General features: G+C 36.0%; 1 protein-coding gene across 7 annotated transcripts in view; it reads left to right on the plus strand.

Moving 5' to 3' along the window:
- The window catches only part of ADAM23 (ADAM metallopeptidase domain 23), an 80,105-nt gene that overhangs the window by 34,174 nt on the left and 25,448 nt on the right, over nucleotides 1-20,483 (plus strand). For all 7 annotated transcript variants that reach the window (XM_075429834.1, XM_075429829.1, XM_075429828.1 and 4 more), the window contains exons 10-20: nucleotides 4,165-4,236; nucleotides 6,941-7,107; nucleotides 8,680-8,764; nucleotides 9,530-9,620; nucleotides 11,245-11,293; nucleotides 13,526-13,625; nucleotides 16,209-16,280; nucleotides 16,935-17,021; nucleotides 17,491-17,571; nucleotides 19,517-19,567; nucleotides 20,041-20,104. In XM_075429834.1, the coding sequence (XP_075285949.1) occupies nucleotides 4,165-4,236; nucleotides 6,941-7,107; nucleotides 8,680-8,764; nucleotides 9,530-9,620; nucleotides 11,245-11,293; nucleotides 13,526-13,625; nucleotides 16,209-16,280; nucleotides 16,935-17,021; nucleotides 17,491-17,571; nucleotides 19,517-19,567; nucleotides 20,041-20,104 (919 nt within the window). The remainder of the gene's footprint in view (nucleotides 1-4,164; nucleotides 4,237-6,940; nucleotides 7,108-8,679; nucleotides 8,765-9,529; nucleotides 9,621-11,244; nucleotides 11,294-13,525; nucleotides 13,626-16,208; nucleotides 16,281-16,934; nucleotides 17,022-17,490; nucleotides 17,572-19,516; nucleotides 19,568-20,040; nucleotides 20,105-20,483) is intronic.

The following is a 20,483-nucleotide window of genomic DNA, read 5'->3' on the forward strand; positions in this document are numbered from 1 at the left end:
TAATCTTACTTTTCGTTATAATATGTAGGTTGATGTACAGCACTGTGCTGCATCAGCTACTTCTGGGTCGAATATTTAGTTTATCAGCAGCTGTTAACATTTATACTGTAAGACACAGTATAGGCCATAATACCTAATGATGCTTAACGTTACCTAAGATTTTTCTACAGCAATTACAGAATTCAGAATATGTGTGAAATACTTTGGTATCATGTGGATAGTTTAATATGCCCATAACCAACAAAGTAAAGCAACAAACTATGTAAGTCCAGAAAAAATGCACTAAACATTCTGAAATTACATCCTATCCTTAAAGTAGTAAAGAAACAGGTCAGAACTTGTTACTTTGAGTTTAGTTTTACTAACTTAAATTTTAATGCAGCAAAGCATGTAGACAAAACTATCTGATTGTTCTTCCTGGCTATTCCACACTTATAAACAGGATTCATAATGAAGTGCAAGACAAGTTGTTTGTTTGTTTGATTCAGCAAGTGTTTGTCACTTGATTAAAAAATAAAGGGGGGGGTGCAAAAAGAGCCTACTTTCTTTCCTTTTTGTCTTGAGGGATGATTGGGAAAAATCAGACCACGTGACATTTGTTATTTAAATATTACTGTTTTCAGTAATTATGTCAAGTATGGCTATCAAAGTGTCCGTATGTTACACTTATGAAAAATGAGAAGAGAAGGGCCTGGGGAGTATTAAGTTTTATAAAACTAAACAGCTATTTTATGAGCCTTTTTTGAAAAGCATCACAAATTTGAGTCCAATAGTTACATTTTAACTAGATCATATCTGTTATGGAAAAATACTCCATGTAGGCTTTAAAGTTTTCTAATAAAAAAGAATATATTGCAACCAACAGTGAGTTACTCTAAAAACAACTTGATTGTGCCCTGTTCTGAGCCTGTGTCTTGCTTAGCTTTCTCAGCTGTTCGTTGACTAAGAGGCAAATAAGGGTTGTCAATTCTTGCTATGACTTTGCTTCTGTGTAAGCGAGACCTTTTTTTTTTAAATCACGTTCTGTTGATAAAACAGTTTTTGCTTATTTTATGTGGAAGTTAAACAAACTTTTAAATTCCTGTAAGAGCTCCTTATGTCTCTCGCTCTGCTGCATGTTTTCAGTGCTTTATGTTGTTGTGCGCTCTTTGTCAACACTGAAGGGTGAAGAGCCAGGAATAGCGTGTATCCAGAACGGGATGCAATAGTTTGTACTTGTTCCAGTGCTGAATAAGCAGATTATAACTTTTCCTCATCTGTTTAATAAATCGTAGAAATAGTCTGGGGAAAAACAACCTGTATTTAATCTGTGTCAGTTCAGCAATGTGGGGGAATTTGAATGGGTGGGGAGAGTAGGACAGATATTTCTTCAACTGTTTTCACTAGTAATATCACCTGATAGGAAACTATTCTAAGAATGCTAGCATGTTAATTGTTTGGGGGTAGGGCACAGTAACTGAAGCTACAGACCTCGAACAGTGCTTGGTGTTCCTTGCGGAGAGATAGTATTTCTATGTCTGTTTCCCATGGCCTGTCTTACTACAGCCAGGCTCAAAGGACAACCATCCATCCTGTTCACTACGCTAGTTACAGACTGTTGTCTCCTCTCAGGCTGTATGTGTTAGAGCTTTAGATCAGCGGCATGCAAGGTTTTTTGCGTCAGAGTTGTCAGTGACTCGGAAGCAGGTAATAACTGTTTTCAAGGAAGAGGATGGATGTGCTTCGGGCAGTGCTCGCCAGCAGGAGGTGCAGCCTGCCGGCCCAGGGGCTCGCGGCATGTGCTTTGCGCGTTCCCTGTGTGCCAGTAGAGGGCAGCCTTCCCCCGCAGCCAGGTGCCGGGCGGGTGCAGCGTCTCGGACCTCTGGCCGCGGCCTTGGGCAGTGGCTAACGCGGTGTGTTTTCACAGAGCTCTCCTTTCCTCTAACGCTCTTTCGATGAGTTTAGCTGTGTCTTTAGGTTGTGGCACTTTTTACTGATTTAGCTTAATTTCTGCTTTAGGAGCTGTGTTTAAACATGTTATATCATAGATTGCTATTGATTTTGGCATTTAAATACTTTCATGAAAATCAAGAACATTTTTCAAAGCAGATTATTTTGCCTTTCCACTTCTGGGAAAATTTGGGGTTGGCTGAAAACAAAAAACCAAAGCCACCCTTCTTTCCTTTCCCATTGTTTTGTTCTAATACATCATGGTTCCCTAGGGAGCAAACAAAATCCCATTGCATAGATACTTTTCTCAGTGTACGTCCTAAGCACCTACTAGCACTGTAGGTGAAAGTACTTTGTTCTGAGAATAGTTATGGTGAGGGGGTCTCCGCAAACCTATGTTGTAGGATCTTTGGGTATTCAGACCTGCTGTGGATGTGTTGAAGCATTGTGGAACTTAACAGTCAATAACTGCATGTGTATAGAATTTATCTTCCTGCATTCAAATGAATGAGTGTCGTCATTAAGTTTGATGTTTGTTACCTCTGTGGCATTTCGTCCATATAAAACTAGATTGCTTGTGCAAAAAACACTGAAATTTAAAGGGAAGGAAAATTTGTTGTCTAATAATATAGTATGTGTCACTCTTCTGCCTTTCAATTTGACAAACAGATTGTTTAATTTTAGAAGCACATATGTGTTCCAGTTTTACTCTCACCTTTGCACGAAGCATAATTCTAGAAAACAGGGGACTTGTCTGTTTTGTAATTCTCATTTGGGAAGGTAGTTGATCATCTAACTTATTTAATGAAAGTAGCTACTCAGTTGCTCAGAGAAGAGTCAGACCTTCTTATTTTGGGGTACTGTGTTTCAAAGTGCGAATAGCTGACATTCTGAGGGAACTTGATAATGTTTGATAACTTCATAAAGGAGAAGAGAAGGCTCCAGGGAGACCTTATCGCAGCCTTCCAGTACCTGAAGTGGCCTACAAGAAAGCCAGAGAGGGACTTTTTACAATGGCTGTAGTGACAGGACAAGGGGTAATGGCTTTAAACTGAAAGAGGGTAGATTTAGATTAGAGATAAGGAGGAAATTCTTTACTGTGAGAGTGGTGAGGCCCTGGCACAGGTTGCCCAGAGAAGCTGTGGCTGCCCCCTCCCTGGCAGGTTGGATGGGGCTTTGAGCAACCTGGTCTAGTGGAAGGTGTCCCTGCCCCTGGCAGGGGGACTGGAACTAGATGATCTATAAGGTCTCTTCCAACCCAAACCATTCTGTGATTCTATGAATGTTTGCTCATGAGGTGATGAGATTTGTTGCTTTTAGCCAGTAGCTGAAATTAGTAAGAGTTTTTTAGTGAAGACTTTTTATCCTCTTTGTTGTTGCAGTTTTGAAGACTCATTTTTCCTGCCTGCAAATCATATTGTGTAATGCAATTTTGGTTTATAATTTTACAATTATTTGAAAGTCGTGGATTCATGGATTCATGTTCAGATAACATAGCAGTATCTTTGGAAAATTTGACTTGAAACAGAGGAGACTTGTGGGCCAGGATGAGGAAAGGCATGAAACAATTATAATGACATGCACAGAAATTAGGAAGCAGAACTTGTAATACAGCTCATCCAAGTCTATAGAAATGGAAAAAAATTGAAGTTAAAACTGAAGATATTCAGCTTAACTCTGATGTATGTTCAAACACATATTTTCTTTTACCATGCACTATCTCTTCCTTTTTGCCTTTTGCTATAACTAATGCTACTTATCATAAAAGTCTAGTGCTATAGAAGAGAAAGGATGCCTTCGCAAAGAGCTGTACTCAGGACAAGTGGCAAATGCTTCATCACACACCACATGGAGTGTGGCTAGTATAGTCTTATATTTAACCCATCAGATTAAGCACAATTTTAATGGGTACAGCATCCTCTCAATTTTGAGCTCGTGTTTATGTTCTTGTTTATCTGTAATTTTGTCTCAAACATTTGAACTCGTGATTCTGAATAGGATATTTCTTGTGGCTAAATGCTCCTTTTACAGATGTGAAAAGCTGTCTAGCATACATAGCTTCCTTTATCTTCCAGGGTTCTTGAATATGAGATGTAGGCTGTGATCTGAAAAGCTTTCTGAATTTTCCCCTTACTCTCTCTTAAAATACCAGTTTCCCTTTCTTGTTGTAAAAGTAAAGAATTAGTAATAAATATTTAATTTCTCACTGTGTTCTACTTTTTCTTCTCCTTTTAGTTCAAAAAGCACCGTTCTTCAAATGCATACACAAACAATTTTGCAAAGTCTGTGGTAAACCTTGTAGATGCTGTAAGTATCAATGTTTCTTCTGAAAACCGTATGACTGACTTTGTTAGTTTGAGCGCTGTATTTAAAAAAGTTAACATTACTAGATACCAGGATAAAAATGCGCGGCTATAAAAATTACATTTAAAAACTCCTTTCCAGTTCCTCTGCAGAAGAATAGCCTGGGGTCAATGTAGAAGAAATACCAAAGTGTCCTTGGTGTTTTTCTCAAAACTTGCAACTGCCAGAGTTTGCCCTTGGCAGGGGGGATTTCAGACTTGAAGGAGTTTTCAGCGTCTGTCACTGCTTAAGAATGAGATTTAATTGAGCTTAGATTTGTGAAACAAATCTAACCACAAGTGGTTGAAGCTGCGAGTGTGGTTCACAAAGGATACACATATCTGCTGGGACAAGAGTAAATAAAAATTCTCCTTTATAAATTTGTGTTTATAGCTTAAAACCAAACAAAATCCCATTGTAATACATTATAAACGGGTGGCACTGACACACAAATACCATACTTGTATCTGTGTCTAAATTTAGAACAATTTCACATAGAGCATATAAATGAAAAGTAAGATTTGTGGTGAAATTTGATTTCCCACATTTGATTGACCACACGCGTTTCGGAGCTGTTTGTAGTGAAACCAAGATAGATTCTCTAGCAATGATGAATACAAAGGCTAGCAATATTCTGACTCTGAAGTCCCTTTTCCATGTGATGTTATTGATACCAGTAGAATTGCGTGATATGATTCAGTGCAAAACATTGTTAACAGTTCATTTAGTTCAGAGGAAGTACAGTATTGGTTCTCAGTATCTTACATATAAAGTAGTATGGGTACTGTATGTACATTAAAAAGGTAGGTGGATGTATTTAGAATATATGAAATATTGGAATTGTTTTGGAATGTTTTTGTGTAATGGTCTGAAAATGCCAGTAGTATGAAGAAAAGTTACCAGAGCAGATAAAAATATAAATAACTTAAATAATATTTCTGCAATTTATATTGTACATTCCCAAAGACAGGATGGCATCTTCATTTTTTTCTTTGATATTTCTTTTCTTTGGTATTTCTTTCTATTTCTCTTGCATTTCAACAGAAGTTATTTAATCTTTCTTTCCTGTCTCTGACTATTCCTTCTGTTTTTTTCATTTTTATTTGCTGTATGTGTGTATACAGAAACATTCAGCTTCTCTCCAGCGTAGAATTCAGTCCCTTCACAGAGATCTTGCAAAATGACATCTTAATGGCCTTTTCTTTAAACAAAGCATGAAAAGGAGCAGGAATTTCTGCCTTGTTATTCCCTTGTGTTCATAGGGAGAGGGCTGTATTTCTTACTGATATATTATTGGGAAAAGGATATTGGCTTTCAGGGGCTTCCAGGTTCTCTGCCACTCTTCTGTTCTTTCCTTCCCGTTTGCTTCAGTAAATACGGTTTTCCTCTCAGCAAACAGAAGTGAAGTCTTTATTGATCCACCCATGTGTATTTTTAATTTTACTGATTTCTCTCAGGTCGTTAGCCATTTTCTGTGTATGTCCTCAGCCTGTCTCCCTCAAATTGAAGCATATTAATATTCTTTTTCCTTCAAAGTTGGACAAAATTGAGCTTAGCTGGTTGCTCTCTTGCTCTTTCATTTATTGCCTTTTTTCCTAAGCTGAATGTTATACATTGACTTTTCTATAAGGATAATGCTGCCTTGATAGAAAAGATTGGCATGCTAGTCAGTGCTAGTTTATTCAATATAAATACCTATCATAACTGCAGGAGAATATTTGCAGTTCAGGTTGTGTATTGTAGGTATAATTTGACAAAAAGATAGTATAAGTATATATTTAATATGGTGCCTCATGGAAGTGACCAAATAACCTTCGTTTTGTGTATTTTATGTGTTAGGCAGCCAATGGATTAATCATCCAGTGCTTTTAGATCATAACTAAGTATGATCCGTAAGTGTTCTTCATGTCCCATGTAAGACTTTTTGTGGGCAAACTGTCTGTTGTGGATAAGGAATGCATCTTTTGTAGACCTGCAAGTTCTGAATAACCTTAGTTAATAAAATTCAGCATTTTATGACCTGAGCCTAAAGAGAGCAGCAGTTTTATTTCAGAATCGAGTATCATGCAGAAAGTTAAAATGGATATTTTAAAGCTGTTTTGTAATTATTAGGGACAGATTGTTGTTTCCTTCTCTATTGCTACAGTGACATTAAAATTAATAGAAAAATTAATGTTGTTAATTAATTGTCATGTTATTTGAATAGCATTAAATAGTCATACTATAAATGAAAATCAAGCATTATGTGAATTAATTTTTGGATATATTGGAGAACTGAGAAATTATTTAATCTTAAGAATTGGCTTTGGCTGTTCTTTGAGATCTTTCTTTTCTTTGAGATCATCCAGTGTACCTTTACATTTCTTCTCTGCTGATTTTTGTATAGATTTTCTGCAAAACACAGTGGTGAAATTATTTGACAAGAGAGTTTTAAAGAAAAGAGAGTAGTTCAAAAAAAGAGCAGCAAGGGTTTTTTGTCCTCTAAAACATAAAATTTAAGTTGATCAGAATATTAACTTTTAGGAAATCCAAGGCATTACTGTCTAACTGTTTCCCAATGTTTCCCTCCTGCTTTATCCCTCTTGTCCTTCCGCTTTACTCTTACTGGCTAACTGTGCATGTCTGACCCAGTGTTCTACTCCTGTGCCTGTCCTGTCTCTGCCCTCAGATATACAAGGAACAGCTGAATACCAGGGTGGTTCTTGTTGCTGTGGAAACTTGGACAGACAGAGATCGTATTAATATTCACCCTGACCCTCTGCAGATGCTTCATGATTTCTCCAGATACCGACAGCACTACATCAAACAGCATGCTGATGCTGTGCACCTGCTCTCGTATGTACCATTATACAATGGTTTAGACTATTAGAGTTTTACATACTTTTCTTTCTGCTGCTTTTGTCTACTTGTCTCACTTCCTTTTTCCTTGGTAGTTACTGCATCAGTCAACACGTGCCTTCCTTAGGAAGCTTAATTTGTTTTTTAACAGGTTAATCTATTTTTAAAAGGTGTAGTATATACTGTGACCATGTTGATACATATTGATAATGAAATTGCAATGTCATAACTGTACTGTCTTACTACAGGCATTGCAACACGATGTTCATTGCATTTTTATAACACACAGAAAAAGCTGATGATGTACACTCTTAATTACTTTCATGAATGTATTGTGTCTCTTTCTGATGAGTTTGCTGGCGGGCAAACAGGTTCTTCAGAGGTGCACAGTGAAAGGTACCAAATACAAACTGAAATACAGGAAATTCCATGTAAACATAGGGAAAAGTACCTTTCACTGTGAAGGTGGTCAGATGCTGGAACAGGTGGTCCAGAGATGCTGTGGAGTGTCCATGCTTGGGGATATTCAAAAGCCAATGGAACATGGCCCTGAGCAGCCTGCTCCAGCTGAGCCTCCTTGGATCAAGGGGGTTGAACGTTTCCAGAAGTGCCTGCCAACCTCAGCTCTTACTGTGGTTCTGTCTATTGTAAAGTATCTAGCTTTAAGCATTTAGTATAGTTAAGCTGCAGTTTGAATGTTCTGATGACTGTCAGAATGTTCTGAAGAAACAAATATATAACTGTCAGAAATATCACGTCATTTAAAAGATCTAAAGGGACATTTATACTACTATTGTAAAAGGATTTAATTTTCAAAGATTAGAGTCATTTGCTATGCATGCCCAAAGCTACATAGATTTATTATTACTCCTATGAAGTTAAAATAGGTATAATTCATAATCGTGTATAGACCTTTTATAGAATAATTTGTCTTCCAGATTACATTAGTTTAATTAAATTATTTGGGGCTTAGCTGCTCTTAAAAAAAAAAAAAGTATTTAAATAAAATTGTAATGTGGTATATCAATGTTTGGAAAAACCCTCACAGTGACTAACAATAAATGAAAGGAGGCAGAGTTAAAAAGTGATATTAAATTATTTTCCCTTTAGCTATACTTCTCAGTTTTTTCATTTGGAATTGAAACTAGAACTTGAATTGGTTTGGATTAAGAGCATAATTTTAAAAATTCTCAACACTGATACATTTTAGTACAGTATTTCTTCCTGACAGATTATAAATTGTAATATATTGTTATCTTTTTAAAGGTAATGTTATCATTGTATTTTCTTAGAAATCTGGTACTTTAGCTTTCTCTGCTTGGTTTGTTTGTGATTTGGAACTGATTCTGACTCTAGAAGATAAAAATAGTATTTTTGTTGAAGGTTGTATCTAATCAACTCTTTCAATGTTGGTGTTCTGTTTCTAAACTTGCAGTTGCTTTAGATGCTAGATGAGGATTAATGTGCATGCAGTGTGTCATATCATGTGTGAAAGTGTGATCTTTCAATGAGTTCTTGGTGCCTAATGTCAATGTGTTTATATTTTCTTTATTTTTATTTGTTTGTAAGGAATGTGACATTTCATTACAAAAGGAGCAGCTTAAGTTACTTTGGAGGGGTTTGCTCTGTGACCAGAGGAGTAGGAGTGAATGAGGTAATTTTTTTCATGAATAAAGTGAAATAAAATAGAAACTGTATATTATAACATCAGAATTTATATGTTTCACTATTCAGAGCTTTGAAGATAACTTACATAATAAGTCAAAATTCTTGCAGCCAGCCTTCACGTATCCATCATTAAACTATACTCACTGTACTTTTCTTTTTAAAAGCATTCTTCCTGTCTGCATTATTCTCTTAATAAGATTTTCAGTTGGCTTTTAGCGTATTTGACAGAAATTTAGACCCAAAAATCTCAGACAGAAGTATTTGAAGTATAACACTGAACATCCTTTTGGGTCTTCTCACTGTAGGAGACTTGATCTTTTGAGTTGCTGATGGCATGTAATTCTTACTGATTTTTTTTAATGTTAAAACTAGAAAAATTTGGTCCCTGTGTATTGATTTTTTTTTTATTATTATTGTTATTTTCCTCAGTACAGTATTAAATAGACAATGAAAATCTCTTGTTTTAACATGGGTTAATCATACTATACAGAACTATATTACATATATATGATGGACTCCTTTCTGCAGGTAAACTAGTGGACAGGGATTCCCTCAGGTTAAGAGAGGAAAATTTTTTCAGTTACGTACTACATGGTGTTTACTTTCCTTATATGCACACAGAATTGTGTTTGGCTGTACAGAATTACTGAAGTAGTCAGTATGTGGTAAGCCAGAATGAGGCGGTGTAAGTGTTCAATAACTTTTTTTTTTTTTTTTTTTTAATTTTAATTGCTCTCCTCTTGAAATGCAGTATGGCCTCCCTTTGGCCATGGCACAGGAGCTAGCACAAAGTCTTGCTCAGAACCTTGGAATACAGTGGGAGCCAGCTGCCAGGAAACCGAGTATGTACATGGACACGGAGTCTTCTTTTGTCCTCCTTAGCTAAATATATAAACTCTTCCTTTGTAATATTTGAAACAAATACCAAACTTGCTGTAACTGTAGGACAGGAATTGCTGCTTTTGGAAATACATGCACAAAATCTGACTTTAACCAAAATAAGAGCCACCAGTTTAGCACTCATTTTGCAATGACCTCAGTGATGTCCTGTGTCAGGAGGTTACATGCATAATCAACATTCAAAGGTATAATGGTAAAAACACCATTAATTTAACTCAGAACTCCTTGTCTATCATAACGAAATCTGTAATTCCTATAGAACTATCACTGACTTCTTAAAATACAAAAATACCTGATTTATAACTCAAGAGATGGTAAGAAGCTGTAACCTAGTCTAGGGTGACATTTGCTCAACTTGTTATCTTGCTGCTTAACAGCCAGAAGATGAGACTGATATGGCCTTAACACATGTAGAGTGTAGGTGCAAAAGCTGCTGTAAAAGCCCTTTTTGGGGCTAAAGAAAATTGCTAGGTTTTTCCACTAGCATCTTGTAAGCAATTTGGCTACTTTCTTGTTTCGTTTCTTCTTTAAAAATGTGAGTGATAATGCTGACTTTATTTTGGAATCACTTCAGAAATCTGTGAATTAGGAAACAATGTGGAAAAGTTTAGATAATGTTTTGTAAAGCATCACATTTGAATTGTGTAAACTTGGAAATTGCTAAAATATTTCCTATGTCATAATTTTTTGATTAAAGGTAAAACAGACTTTTAGAAATTGGAATCTCTTATAACTGTAAGATAGGTTTTTTTAAAATGGTAGGTTAGTTTCCTTATGTGGATACCCTTTATAGAGAGAGATTAATGAAAGACAGAGAAGAAATAACCATATAAATAATCTGTGAATATTTTCTGTGGAGAAACAGTATGGATTTACTGTAGTAACTAGAATACAGAAACTTTCTTCTTGAAAATATTATTTCTTTGGTAGATAAATTTTATAGGTAGTTTATAACTTCTGTTCTACCAACCGTAAGATGTTGACCTTTCGTTTTTATTTTATGAATCTGGTCACTGTTAACTTACATGCTATAGCTGTAAGTAAACTGTAAATCCATTTTCACTCAACTACTTTTTCTAATGAATGTTTGATTGGCTGATTCACATATTACTTTTAATAATTCTATGCTAAAGGGAAAAACCATGGCCTGTCCAGTAACAATTCTCCATCAGGATGTTCTGTACACATTTTGGGGAAGAGGAAAAGTGAACATTTTTAATTATCAGTATCATGCGTACTGCACATACGCTTGTGCTGCTTGTTCTGAGACCATATAGGGAAGAATGCTGACAGCTATTTTTAGCTTTCCATACTTCCTGAAACTTTGTCTTGAGTCTACGAACGTGCACATACGGTGATTTGAAAGTACCACATTTATATTAAGTATATTAGTATCTCTTCAAGTGGGCTGGTCTCCTTTTTAGGTCTAGAATCTGTACAGCCAAGCAACCATCTAATCTTTGTAAATTAGTTAAGGTCCATTTCTATAGTGAGTACTTTATATTTATTGTAAGCGTATTTATAACTGCTTTCCTTTTCTGTTGTATTTTGGTCTTCTCTGAGAAGAGTGTGACTGCACTGAATCCTGGGGTGGTTGCATCATGGAGGAAACAGGGTATGTCATAAATACAGTAATAGAGGGCTCTGGAATGAGTTCATAGTATACATTATAACATAAATATATATGTATTGGGTTTTGCCCATGTGTTTTAGTACAAATAAATGAAAAAATAGAAACAGTTGGAATAACCCAGACATTACAGGTCAATGATTTAAATTTTCAAAAATTCATTCCCTTTGCTATTCACATTTTAGGAAATTATATTTTGAAGTGCAATGCACTGTATTCACTAGTGCTTTGCTATACTTACAAAGGTTGAAAAATAAAGAGTGTATATTTTTCATTAAATCCAGTTATACTTTTTACGTGCAGCTGAAAAACTGTTATAATACAGTTTTGATAAGTGATATTTCTATTTTCCTCCTAAATTTTAATTATTTTCCCCTCAGTTCCTTCATATTTCTGATTTTGAGTGAAGACATCTCTCTGCGGCTGTTCAAGTGAATAAAAGTAGAAACCTGAACCTTTCAGCAAGCAAGTGCTCTCAAACCTTAGCTAAATGGTCAGTGAAGTCTGAGGGGGAAGCACGTCTATATGGGAGGAAACCAGGTTTCATTGCCCTCTACCCTCACACACTGCCAAAGATTCTTTTCTCTATATTGTAAGCAATTGATTAGAAAATGATAGCTTCTGAAACATAGGGGTTTGAGTCTTATAAATCACTTCCTACCAGAATTCTTGCTCACTGTGGGAGCTTGATTGCAAAACTCATGGAGAAAATTAGTTATAAATTTAGACAGAAGGAGCTTAGTTTCTTCATATGGTGTTCAGAAATTGGTTCTTCAGTAGAGTCACTGTGTGGCTTCCCTGTAGACTTGCACTTTCCTGTAATTGTCAGCCACCGTATGAATGCTACAGGACATATTCAGTAAGCTTGCTTCTGGAATCCAAAGTAAGGCATTGATCAGAATAGATAATGCTTCCTTCCTATGGTGAAATCATGAAAGTATCAGTCTTGGATGGAAATATCAGGAGAAGAGATTGTGGAACAAACTTCATCTGTAGATAACGTAACAGTAAAAAAAATGCTAGGAGCAGAGAATAGTCACCCAGAAGCTGAAAAAGGACTGACTAATGAAATGAGTGAATAATTAGCTGCGGTGTAAAAGCCTTTTCACTTAAGTCCATCAGTGCCAGAAGACTTTTATATATATATATATATATATACATAAGGAAAGGAAAGAAATTCCCTTATGGGCATGGTTACCTCGGTATTTAATAGTGACTAGTTCTCATTGACAGATCTCAAAACACGGCTAATAAAAATACCAGTTTCTGTGTGAGAAATGACTGATAAAGTATGTTTTCATCAGGCTGGGGAAAAAGATGGAGATGAGGAAATACAAGCGAAGTCTGTAACATCATGAACAACGTAGCAACTGATTACTGTTTCTTCTAGTGTAAGAAGTAGGGAGACATAAAATGAGACTAGCAAATAGGTGACATAAACAGTATGAAATTGTTCTTCTACCACGCTGTAGTTAAGCTGTGAAACTTCTTGCTATAGCATCTTGTACCTGCTAAAAGATTTTGTGCAAATTCATGGGAAAGAATACAATGAAGATTATTAAATAAGACAAAACAAGGATTACCAAGAAAGTAACTGAGCTGAAAATTGTTGGAAGCGGGGAAAAATGTTCTGCAAGTAGTAGTACAGTGCTCTGTTCTCTGCTTTTCCCTGGGCATATTCTTAGGGCCAAAACCATAGATGGGATTTGGGAAAGTGGATTTTTAGTCTGACTCTATACAGCTGTGCTTATGGCTACAATTACAATTTAAAAATTAACCTTATTAACAGGATCAGATGAATTGAACAGTTTTGAAACTCTGGCATGAAATCAGGGATCTGGAATGTAATCCATCTTTTAAACTGAAGCTTCAGGGAAAACAAAGCCAAGAGAACACTGGATTATGCATGCCATGGAGAGGGTGCATAGTGGCTATTATGATAAAGTGGTTTCTCGTTGTTGAGAAGATTAGAAGGCTACAGTTTCATATACTGTAGACCCATATAATGGAAATATAAAAATACAAAATGTTTTAAAACTTTTTATTCTGTTCTGATTTTATTTTTTGAGAAGAAGACTGAGCTGACATACTGTTGCACACAGTGGTTGTAAGAAACTGGGATTTACAGTATTAAAAAAATGTTGTGACCCTTCCACCCCCTTCCAGTAACTGTTAGTGTTTCAAGGCATTTACTCAGATAATTCTTTGCCATTTTAGGGTATACCATTCCAGGAAATTCTCCAAATGCAGCATTGCAGAATACAAAGAATTTTTACTTCGTGGGGGAGGTGCCTGTCTTTTCAACAGGCCAACAAAGGTAATAAATATGTTGGTAGTCAGCACCTCTGGTAAATATTGTAATGAAAATGTAATAATTTCACTGACACCCATCTGTTCTCAAATTTATTCAAATGTCTATGTGAGTATTTTCTTGAGGTTGCTTATAATTAGTTGGCTGTTCATTTCTATAACATTTAAAAATAATCATAAGAGGAATGCAACTTGTTTTCCATCAATTCTTCATGTTCAAATAATGACAAATATTGCAATTGATTTTCAACATCTAGTTACATCCCCATTCAGCATAAATTCGCTACTTATTAAGCTGGAAGTAGTGGAAAAAAAGTCCAGAATTGAGATTGTAGTGCATGCTCCACATACACTCAGTTCTTAGACGTTTTGCGTGAGATTGTTAAAAAGAATGCCAATTACCACACTAGGAATTAGAAATCAATAGCTTACTTCATGTAGACAATAGTAGCTTGTGGTTTCATTTCAGATATACGTCTAACAAACTGTGTGATTTATAACTGTTTCCTTGTACCATCCACTGCTTTACTCACCTAAAAACTTTTCAAGGTCAATTTTTTCTAAGGCAATATTAGCATGACATCCTTCTAAAGCTGAGTAGTATAAAAATATTCCATGTGGCTCTTTTGCAAAGTAAGATCAATCCAAGGTATTAATATTTTATTTAATCGTGGTGTCAAACTTGCTGTCCTTGTAGAATTTAATACCACGTGAGACTGTTGGGCTGTTCCGTTTACTGTGCTGTGTCCTTTGGCAGACCACCACCTTGTACAATTAACGAAAAAGATTTTGCTTATTAGAGTGTGTTTTAACCTTTTCCCAGGGTAGCAATCTTTGCTTATATAAAAAGAAAGTAAGAATTCTTACAGAAAAGAGTAAGTAGGGAGAAAGAAAAACACGGCTTCCTTTTTCAATGATGGTTGTCTAGCAAGGTAATGCGAACGAATTGTCAAATTGATTGTATACAGAATAAAAATCTGGTTTACTTCCATGAAAATGCTCCAAGTAGAATGGTTGAATTACCTTTGTCATCTGTGTCAGTGTTTCACAACTTTGAAGTTGAAGTACTTTGTGTGGGGAGGGAGGGGGGAAATCATACAATGTTTTGGATCCTATTATTTGGAGGTTGGGAGGTAAGGTAGAAAATGGTGTGTTTAATCTTTAGGTAAATAAAACATAGTTGTGTTAAGCAGCTGCCATGATGTCAGTTTTAATTATAATTTTATAGTTATGCTCTGACATGTATCTGAATATTTGATGGTTCCTGATTAATGCTCTAGGAAATTTGTGTGGGTTCTGTTATTTTCTTGCATTTCTCTGGTTGACATCTTTTTGGTTTTTTGAGCTACAGGTCAGATGACCAGGTCTGTTTGATGGAGAACTGAATTTCAGGTTCAGAATAAGAGATCTTGCCGTTTCCACTGAAACATAGTAGTAACAGTAGCTTACAGAGGAAAAAAGACATTTCAGTTTTCTGAATCATGTCGACATTGCTAGTGAGAAGAGTACATACGTGTATTGTTTCAGGGTGGTTTTGCTTCTGGAACCTGAAATTGTACATGCTATTGATTGCTTACATGGTTCATGCAACAAAAGTTAGATGTTTTCTTTCTTTTTCGTTACGCATTATGATTCCTCCCCCCAAAAGTACTGAAGAATTCTATCCAAGTTCATAAATAATTTGTATCGTATTATATGTTATGTTTCATATATTGATGATCCTCAACAGTTGTACTGCTGTTAAGCCCATGCAGAAAGAACACGTTTACTAGCATCTTTCACCCTCATCTGGCTGTAGATTTAACTGTTCTCACTGTAACTTGTTAACTTTTAACTTCTCATTTCAACCATGTTCTCATGATGAATGTGTTTCTGCTGCTCATATCCCAGTTGGAGATTCCTGGTATTCTTATAAGATTTTAAAGCAGAATTATTAAATCACCTTTTATCAAAATTGTGGTATGTGAAACCAGTATAGAATCTATATCCTCCTGAACTGTAGAATTTGTCTGTATTGTATATATCTGGTCCTAGTAGGTCCTGTTTGGCGCTATCTATATGTGGTTGGTTGTTATTCAAACTGATTAATCAGACACATAGAACCTCCTTTTGGTTGTGTTTCTTAAGGTTTATGATTTTCATGCACAAGCATGTTACACTGGAGTAGACAATAGCTAATTGCATGAGCAAGTATGGGTACCTGAGTGGATCCCAGAGATCATATTGCTGACTGGTTTCTTGAAGGCATTGTCACAGTAATGTGAGTCCATAGAATTAGAATGAAGTTCAAATGTTTATCCCATTGAGTATGATTTTATTGTCTCTCTGTTTATCATAATTTTCTGAATAATTATTCTCTTAGTGAGGGCTAGCAGTCAAGTGATTTAGCTGTACATCTTTCATGTCTAAAAAACTCTGAAGCACCTGAAAAATATACTGCCTTCCCCATCACAGTAGCAAGGCATACGTACTCTCTGTGAGACTGTTCCTGTAACGTTGCATAAACGGGCTATATGTGACAGAAAAGTCATGTGAGAGTAGTTTTATTCTTACTTTGGGCTGGGGGGGGGGGGGGCTTTTTTGCTTTCAGCTCTTTGAAACCACTGAGTGTGGAAATGGATATGTAGAAGCAGGAGAAGAATGTGATTGCGGTTTCCGAATGGCAAGTACAGTTATATATGACTCCACAAGTCTTTCTTACAAAATATATTAAGATAAATTATGTGATTGGTAAGGGAGGGGAAAGGGTTATGGAAATGAATTTGTTTTGCCTGTTGTTAGGGAACAATTAAATTAAAGGACTGTGTTAATACATTTTTTTTCAAGTGAGAATGAATGCAAAGACAGAGAGTATCCTCAGAGCAGTCTTCCTGTCATACTGATGAGAAGATGTAGCTGCTTCCCAACAATTTCTGAGTTGCACCCCTTTACCTTTCCTGGATAGCGTGCCTGGAGTGTTAGACTCCTTATCTGTACTTCGGAGATAAATGCCTGTGTTCGGACAGAATAAGTGAACTGTTGTTTGGCTTCTTAGTGCAATTTGACTAAGCAGCATGCATTTGGCACAGGCTATTCCACACCTGTAAAGAGGCTTCAGAAGGTGTGAATCCCCCTGTTGCGATAGCATATGTGTCACTGTTTTCCGTTTACTTTAGTATTTGAGCATTGCAAAGGATTCTTTCAGCTGATAATTTCAAGTCATCAGTACTGAACTGAATCTTTTGTCTGCTGGCAAATAATACCTTATTGGAAAGACTGTGAAGAAAAAGCTTTCTTAAAGTGGAAAACTAAAAATGTTGCTTAATATTTTCTTCAGGAATGCTATGCAGACTGTTGTAAGAAGTGCTCTCTTTCTAATGGAGCTCATTGTAGTGATGGACCCTGCTGTAATACATCATGTCTTGTGAGTGTTGCTGCAGTATATCTATTGTTCTTTCCAGTTGTCCATGGAAGCCACGTGCAGCAAGTTACAGTTCAAAGTGTGTTTTATGTAGAATGAAAAGGAACAGTTTATATAGACTAAGATTATTGTTCCACAGAATAATTCCCAAATATAAAGGAAACAGATTGCTTTGGACATGTATTAATGTAAAAATGCCTTTTATTTGTGTTTATATATCAGAAATGAAAAACCCCTGAATTTTCGAAGTATTACGTACTTCAGTTTTAGCCTTTAAAAGATTAAGAAGCTGAAATCTTCTTCAACGCTTTGAAATAACTATTAGGATTGTGCTGTTCTGTTGTTAGCCAAGCAAAAAAAGACAAATAAGTGTGAGTATACAGAGTGTTAAAATGAGGAGTAATTCCAAACATGAGCCTTTAATTTTGCTTTTACATAATCTTAGTCCCGAACTGTAGTCTTCATTTTCTAGTTTTTCCCACGAGGCTATGACTGCCGATATGCAGTGAATGAATGTGATATTGCAGAGTTCTGCACCGGAGATTCTGGCCAGGTATGTATGCAGAAGCTTTCTCTGCTTACGCTATTGAAGTTTGTTTGCACTCTTATCAGTTTAAGAGGAAAATCTGGATTGACAAACTGCACTGTCATATGCCCATAAATAACTGCGGGGAGTTATTTTGTAATCCTAACAGAATTTTTTGAACAGAAGAATAAACTATCATAAGCTCAAAAAAAAATTAGTCTAAGCGGACTCAAAATATGACTTCTCTAGGTTTATTTGTTTTTTTAAAACTCATGGGGTTTTGTGTATCTGAATAGTATTTGTCAGACATCCTCCTTTACTCTTTGCCTGGCCTATAGCGTAAGTACTAAGAATATACTGCAAATGTGAATGAATTCAAAGGTAATAACAGTAAGATTTTATGAAATAAAATAGTTTAAAGTATGAATGTAGAAAATTACAACTAATTGAGTACAGAGTCATAGAATAATTTAGGTTGGAAAAGACCCTTAAGATCATTGAGTCCAACAGTTAACCTAACACTGCCAAGTCCACCACTAAACCATGTCCCTTAAGTGCCACATCTACATGTCTTTTTAAATACCTCCAGGGATGGTAGCTCAACCACTTCCCTGGGCAGCCTGTTCCAGTGCATAATAACCATTTTGGTGAAGAAATTTTTCCTAATATCCAATGTAAACCTCCCCTGACGCAACTTGCGGCCATTTTCTCTTGTCCTATGACTTGTTACTTGGGAGAAGAGATTGACACCCACCTTGATACAACCTCCTTTCAGAGTGCAATAAGGTCTCCCCTCAGCATCCTTTTCTTCAGGCTAAACCACCCCAGTTCCCTCAGCCACTTCTCATAGGACTTTTATGAAGTGTTATGTTTTTTAAGAGTGTACACACGCATGATAATTTTAAAAGATGTGGATCATATGCATTTCTCTTGAAAATATTTGACTAATACTCGAAAATATAGGAATAAACAGCAACTAAAAAGTTCTTTGAAGTTCTTTTAAATAGTCAACATTCTGTACGTTTTATATTTTCACAGCAGCTTTGATGCTTTAGGTGATATATGCTTCTTTTCAATACTGAGTATTTAGCTTCAAGGTACATAAGAACTTCATAACTGCTGCAATCATCTACTGCATCAAATTCTTAGCTTTGAAGAGATAAGATTCAGGAGAGATCACATGTCTCTCTCTGGGCATTGACATCTAATTATAGATGCCAGTAAGTTAAGAGTAACCTCTTTTTATATTATCTTCTGAGACATCCACACTTACAGATAAATAGTTATTGCGAGATTTTATTTAAATCTTGTATTCTATAGATGGCACATTCTTTATGGGAGGGAGAAGGGCTTTTTTAAGCTAGAAAGGCTGCCCTCAAAGTATCGGCTAATATGGTGCATTGCAGCAGTGGACCCTTTCCAAATCTTCACAGGTCCTGTTTTGATGAGGAAAAGCTTTGGGAATGGTCTGCTGCTGGCTTTAATAATCTGAGGCTTCGGACCAAATGACTTGTTCATACCAAAAAAGTTTCCAATGCCAAGAGAACATGACAATTAATATCATAAAAACCCCACAGTTCTGTAAGCAATAGACTGGTAGTCTACAACTAGGTGCTTGCTTACTTAGTGAAACTGCAGTGAATGCAGTGGCAGTGTTGCAGACATGGCCTCAGTGTTAGCTACCAAATGTCCTGTTACTGAACACATTTGGTTTGCTTTTTATTTTGCCTCACCTCCTTGATTTCTGTTTGGAATATGCAGCAAGTTAGGATCCAACATTGTGTTTCATGGCTCAAGATGTTCATTTTTTCATTGTGTTTGTAGCTATACAGATTCCAGTACTAATTATGTTTTCTGCCTGATTTATATGTTGTGCAATTGTCTTTTAAAACCAGGAAAATTCCATATGTGATTGTTTTATGTATTATTACAGCACACAATATAAAAAAAACATTTCTTATTATTTTTCCAGTGTCCACCAAATCTTCATAAACAAGATGGATATGCCTGTGATTCTAATCAGGTATGCAAAGTTTTAAAATCCCTGCACATTAGCATATAGAAATCAACCAAATACAAGTGTTGTTTTTTTTTTTATCCTGTTTTCTGTATTTCTTCATAAATTTTGTCTTTTGGACATCAATGTTGCTTGTGCTTTATGCATTTAATGAATAGTAAAAATTCCTAGTTTGAGTAAAATCTGCTTGGTATCTTTACATTTTACATGTAGATCTTCTATTACACTCCATGCTAATAAGTTCTTTACAGCTATGTAAATGAGAAGTGTAAAGCAGCCACTGAAATGTCAGTACGTGTTAGACACCAACTGACTTTGAGAATCTGGGCCTAAATGTGTACTCCATCTACCCAAATTCATGAAAACTATTATACATCCCAATATGTGTGTGAAGAATCAAAATGAGACATTTGTTGGGGGAGGAGAAGAAAACGGAATAACATTCAGTTCTTATTGCTAACCTGTTGTGTTTTGTTTAGGGTCGTTGCTATAATGGTGAATGCAAGACAAGAGATAATCAGTGCAAATATATCTGGGGATCGAGTAGGTTGACTTTAACTACCTTAAATGTATTTTATTTCTGGTTCATTGCTGCCTTGGTTTTGTATTTTTAGTGTTTTTATTTTTTGTTCTTGCCACAGTAAGTTAAAGTTTTCTGCTCAGTAGAGTAGGCTGCAGTGAGAAACTGGGCTTGATTGGCAAGTGAAATTTCAAGTTGTATGCCTAGTTGGAAGTGATGACAGTGAGATTGTTCTGGCATGATGTGGTTGCAGACATAGGTAAAGCAGCAAATGCTGGACTCTGGTGGAATTAGGTGAGAAAACATATAAAATTTTAGCAACTTTGAGTTACTGTTGCCAGGGGAAGGGGGTGGGGGAAATAGGTTTGAGGATTTTTTTGGTATAGTCAAAACCAGATGTTT

The sequence above is a fragment of the Opisthocomus hoazin genome, chromosome 9, assembly GCF_030867145.1.
Source record: "Opisthocomus hoazin isolate bOpiHoa1 chromosome 9, bOpiHoa1.hap1, whole genome shotgun sequence".
NCBI lineage: Eukaryota > Metazoa > Chordata > Aves > Opisthocomiformes > Opisthocomidae > Opisthocomus > Opisthocomus hoazin.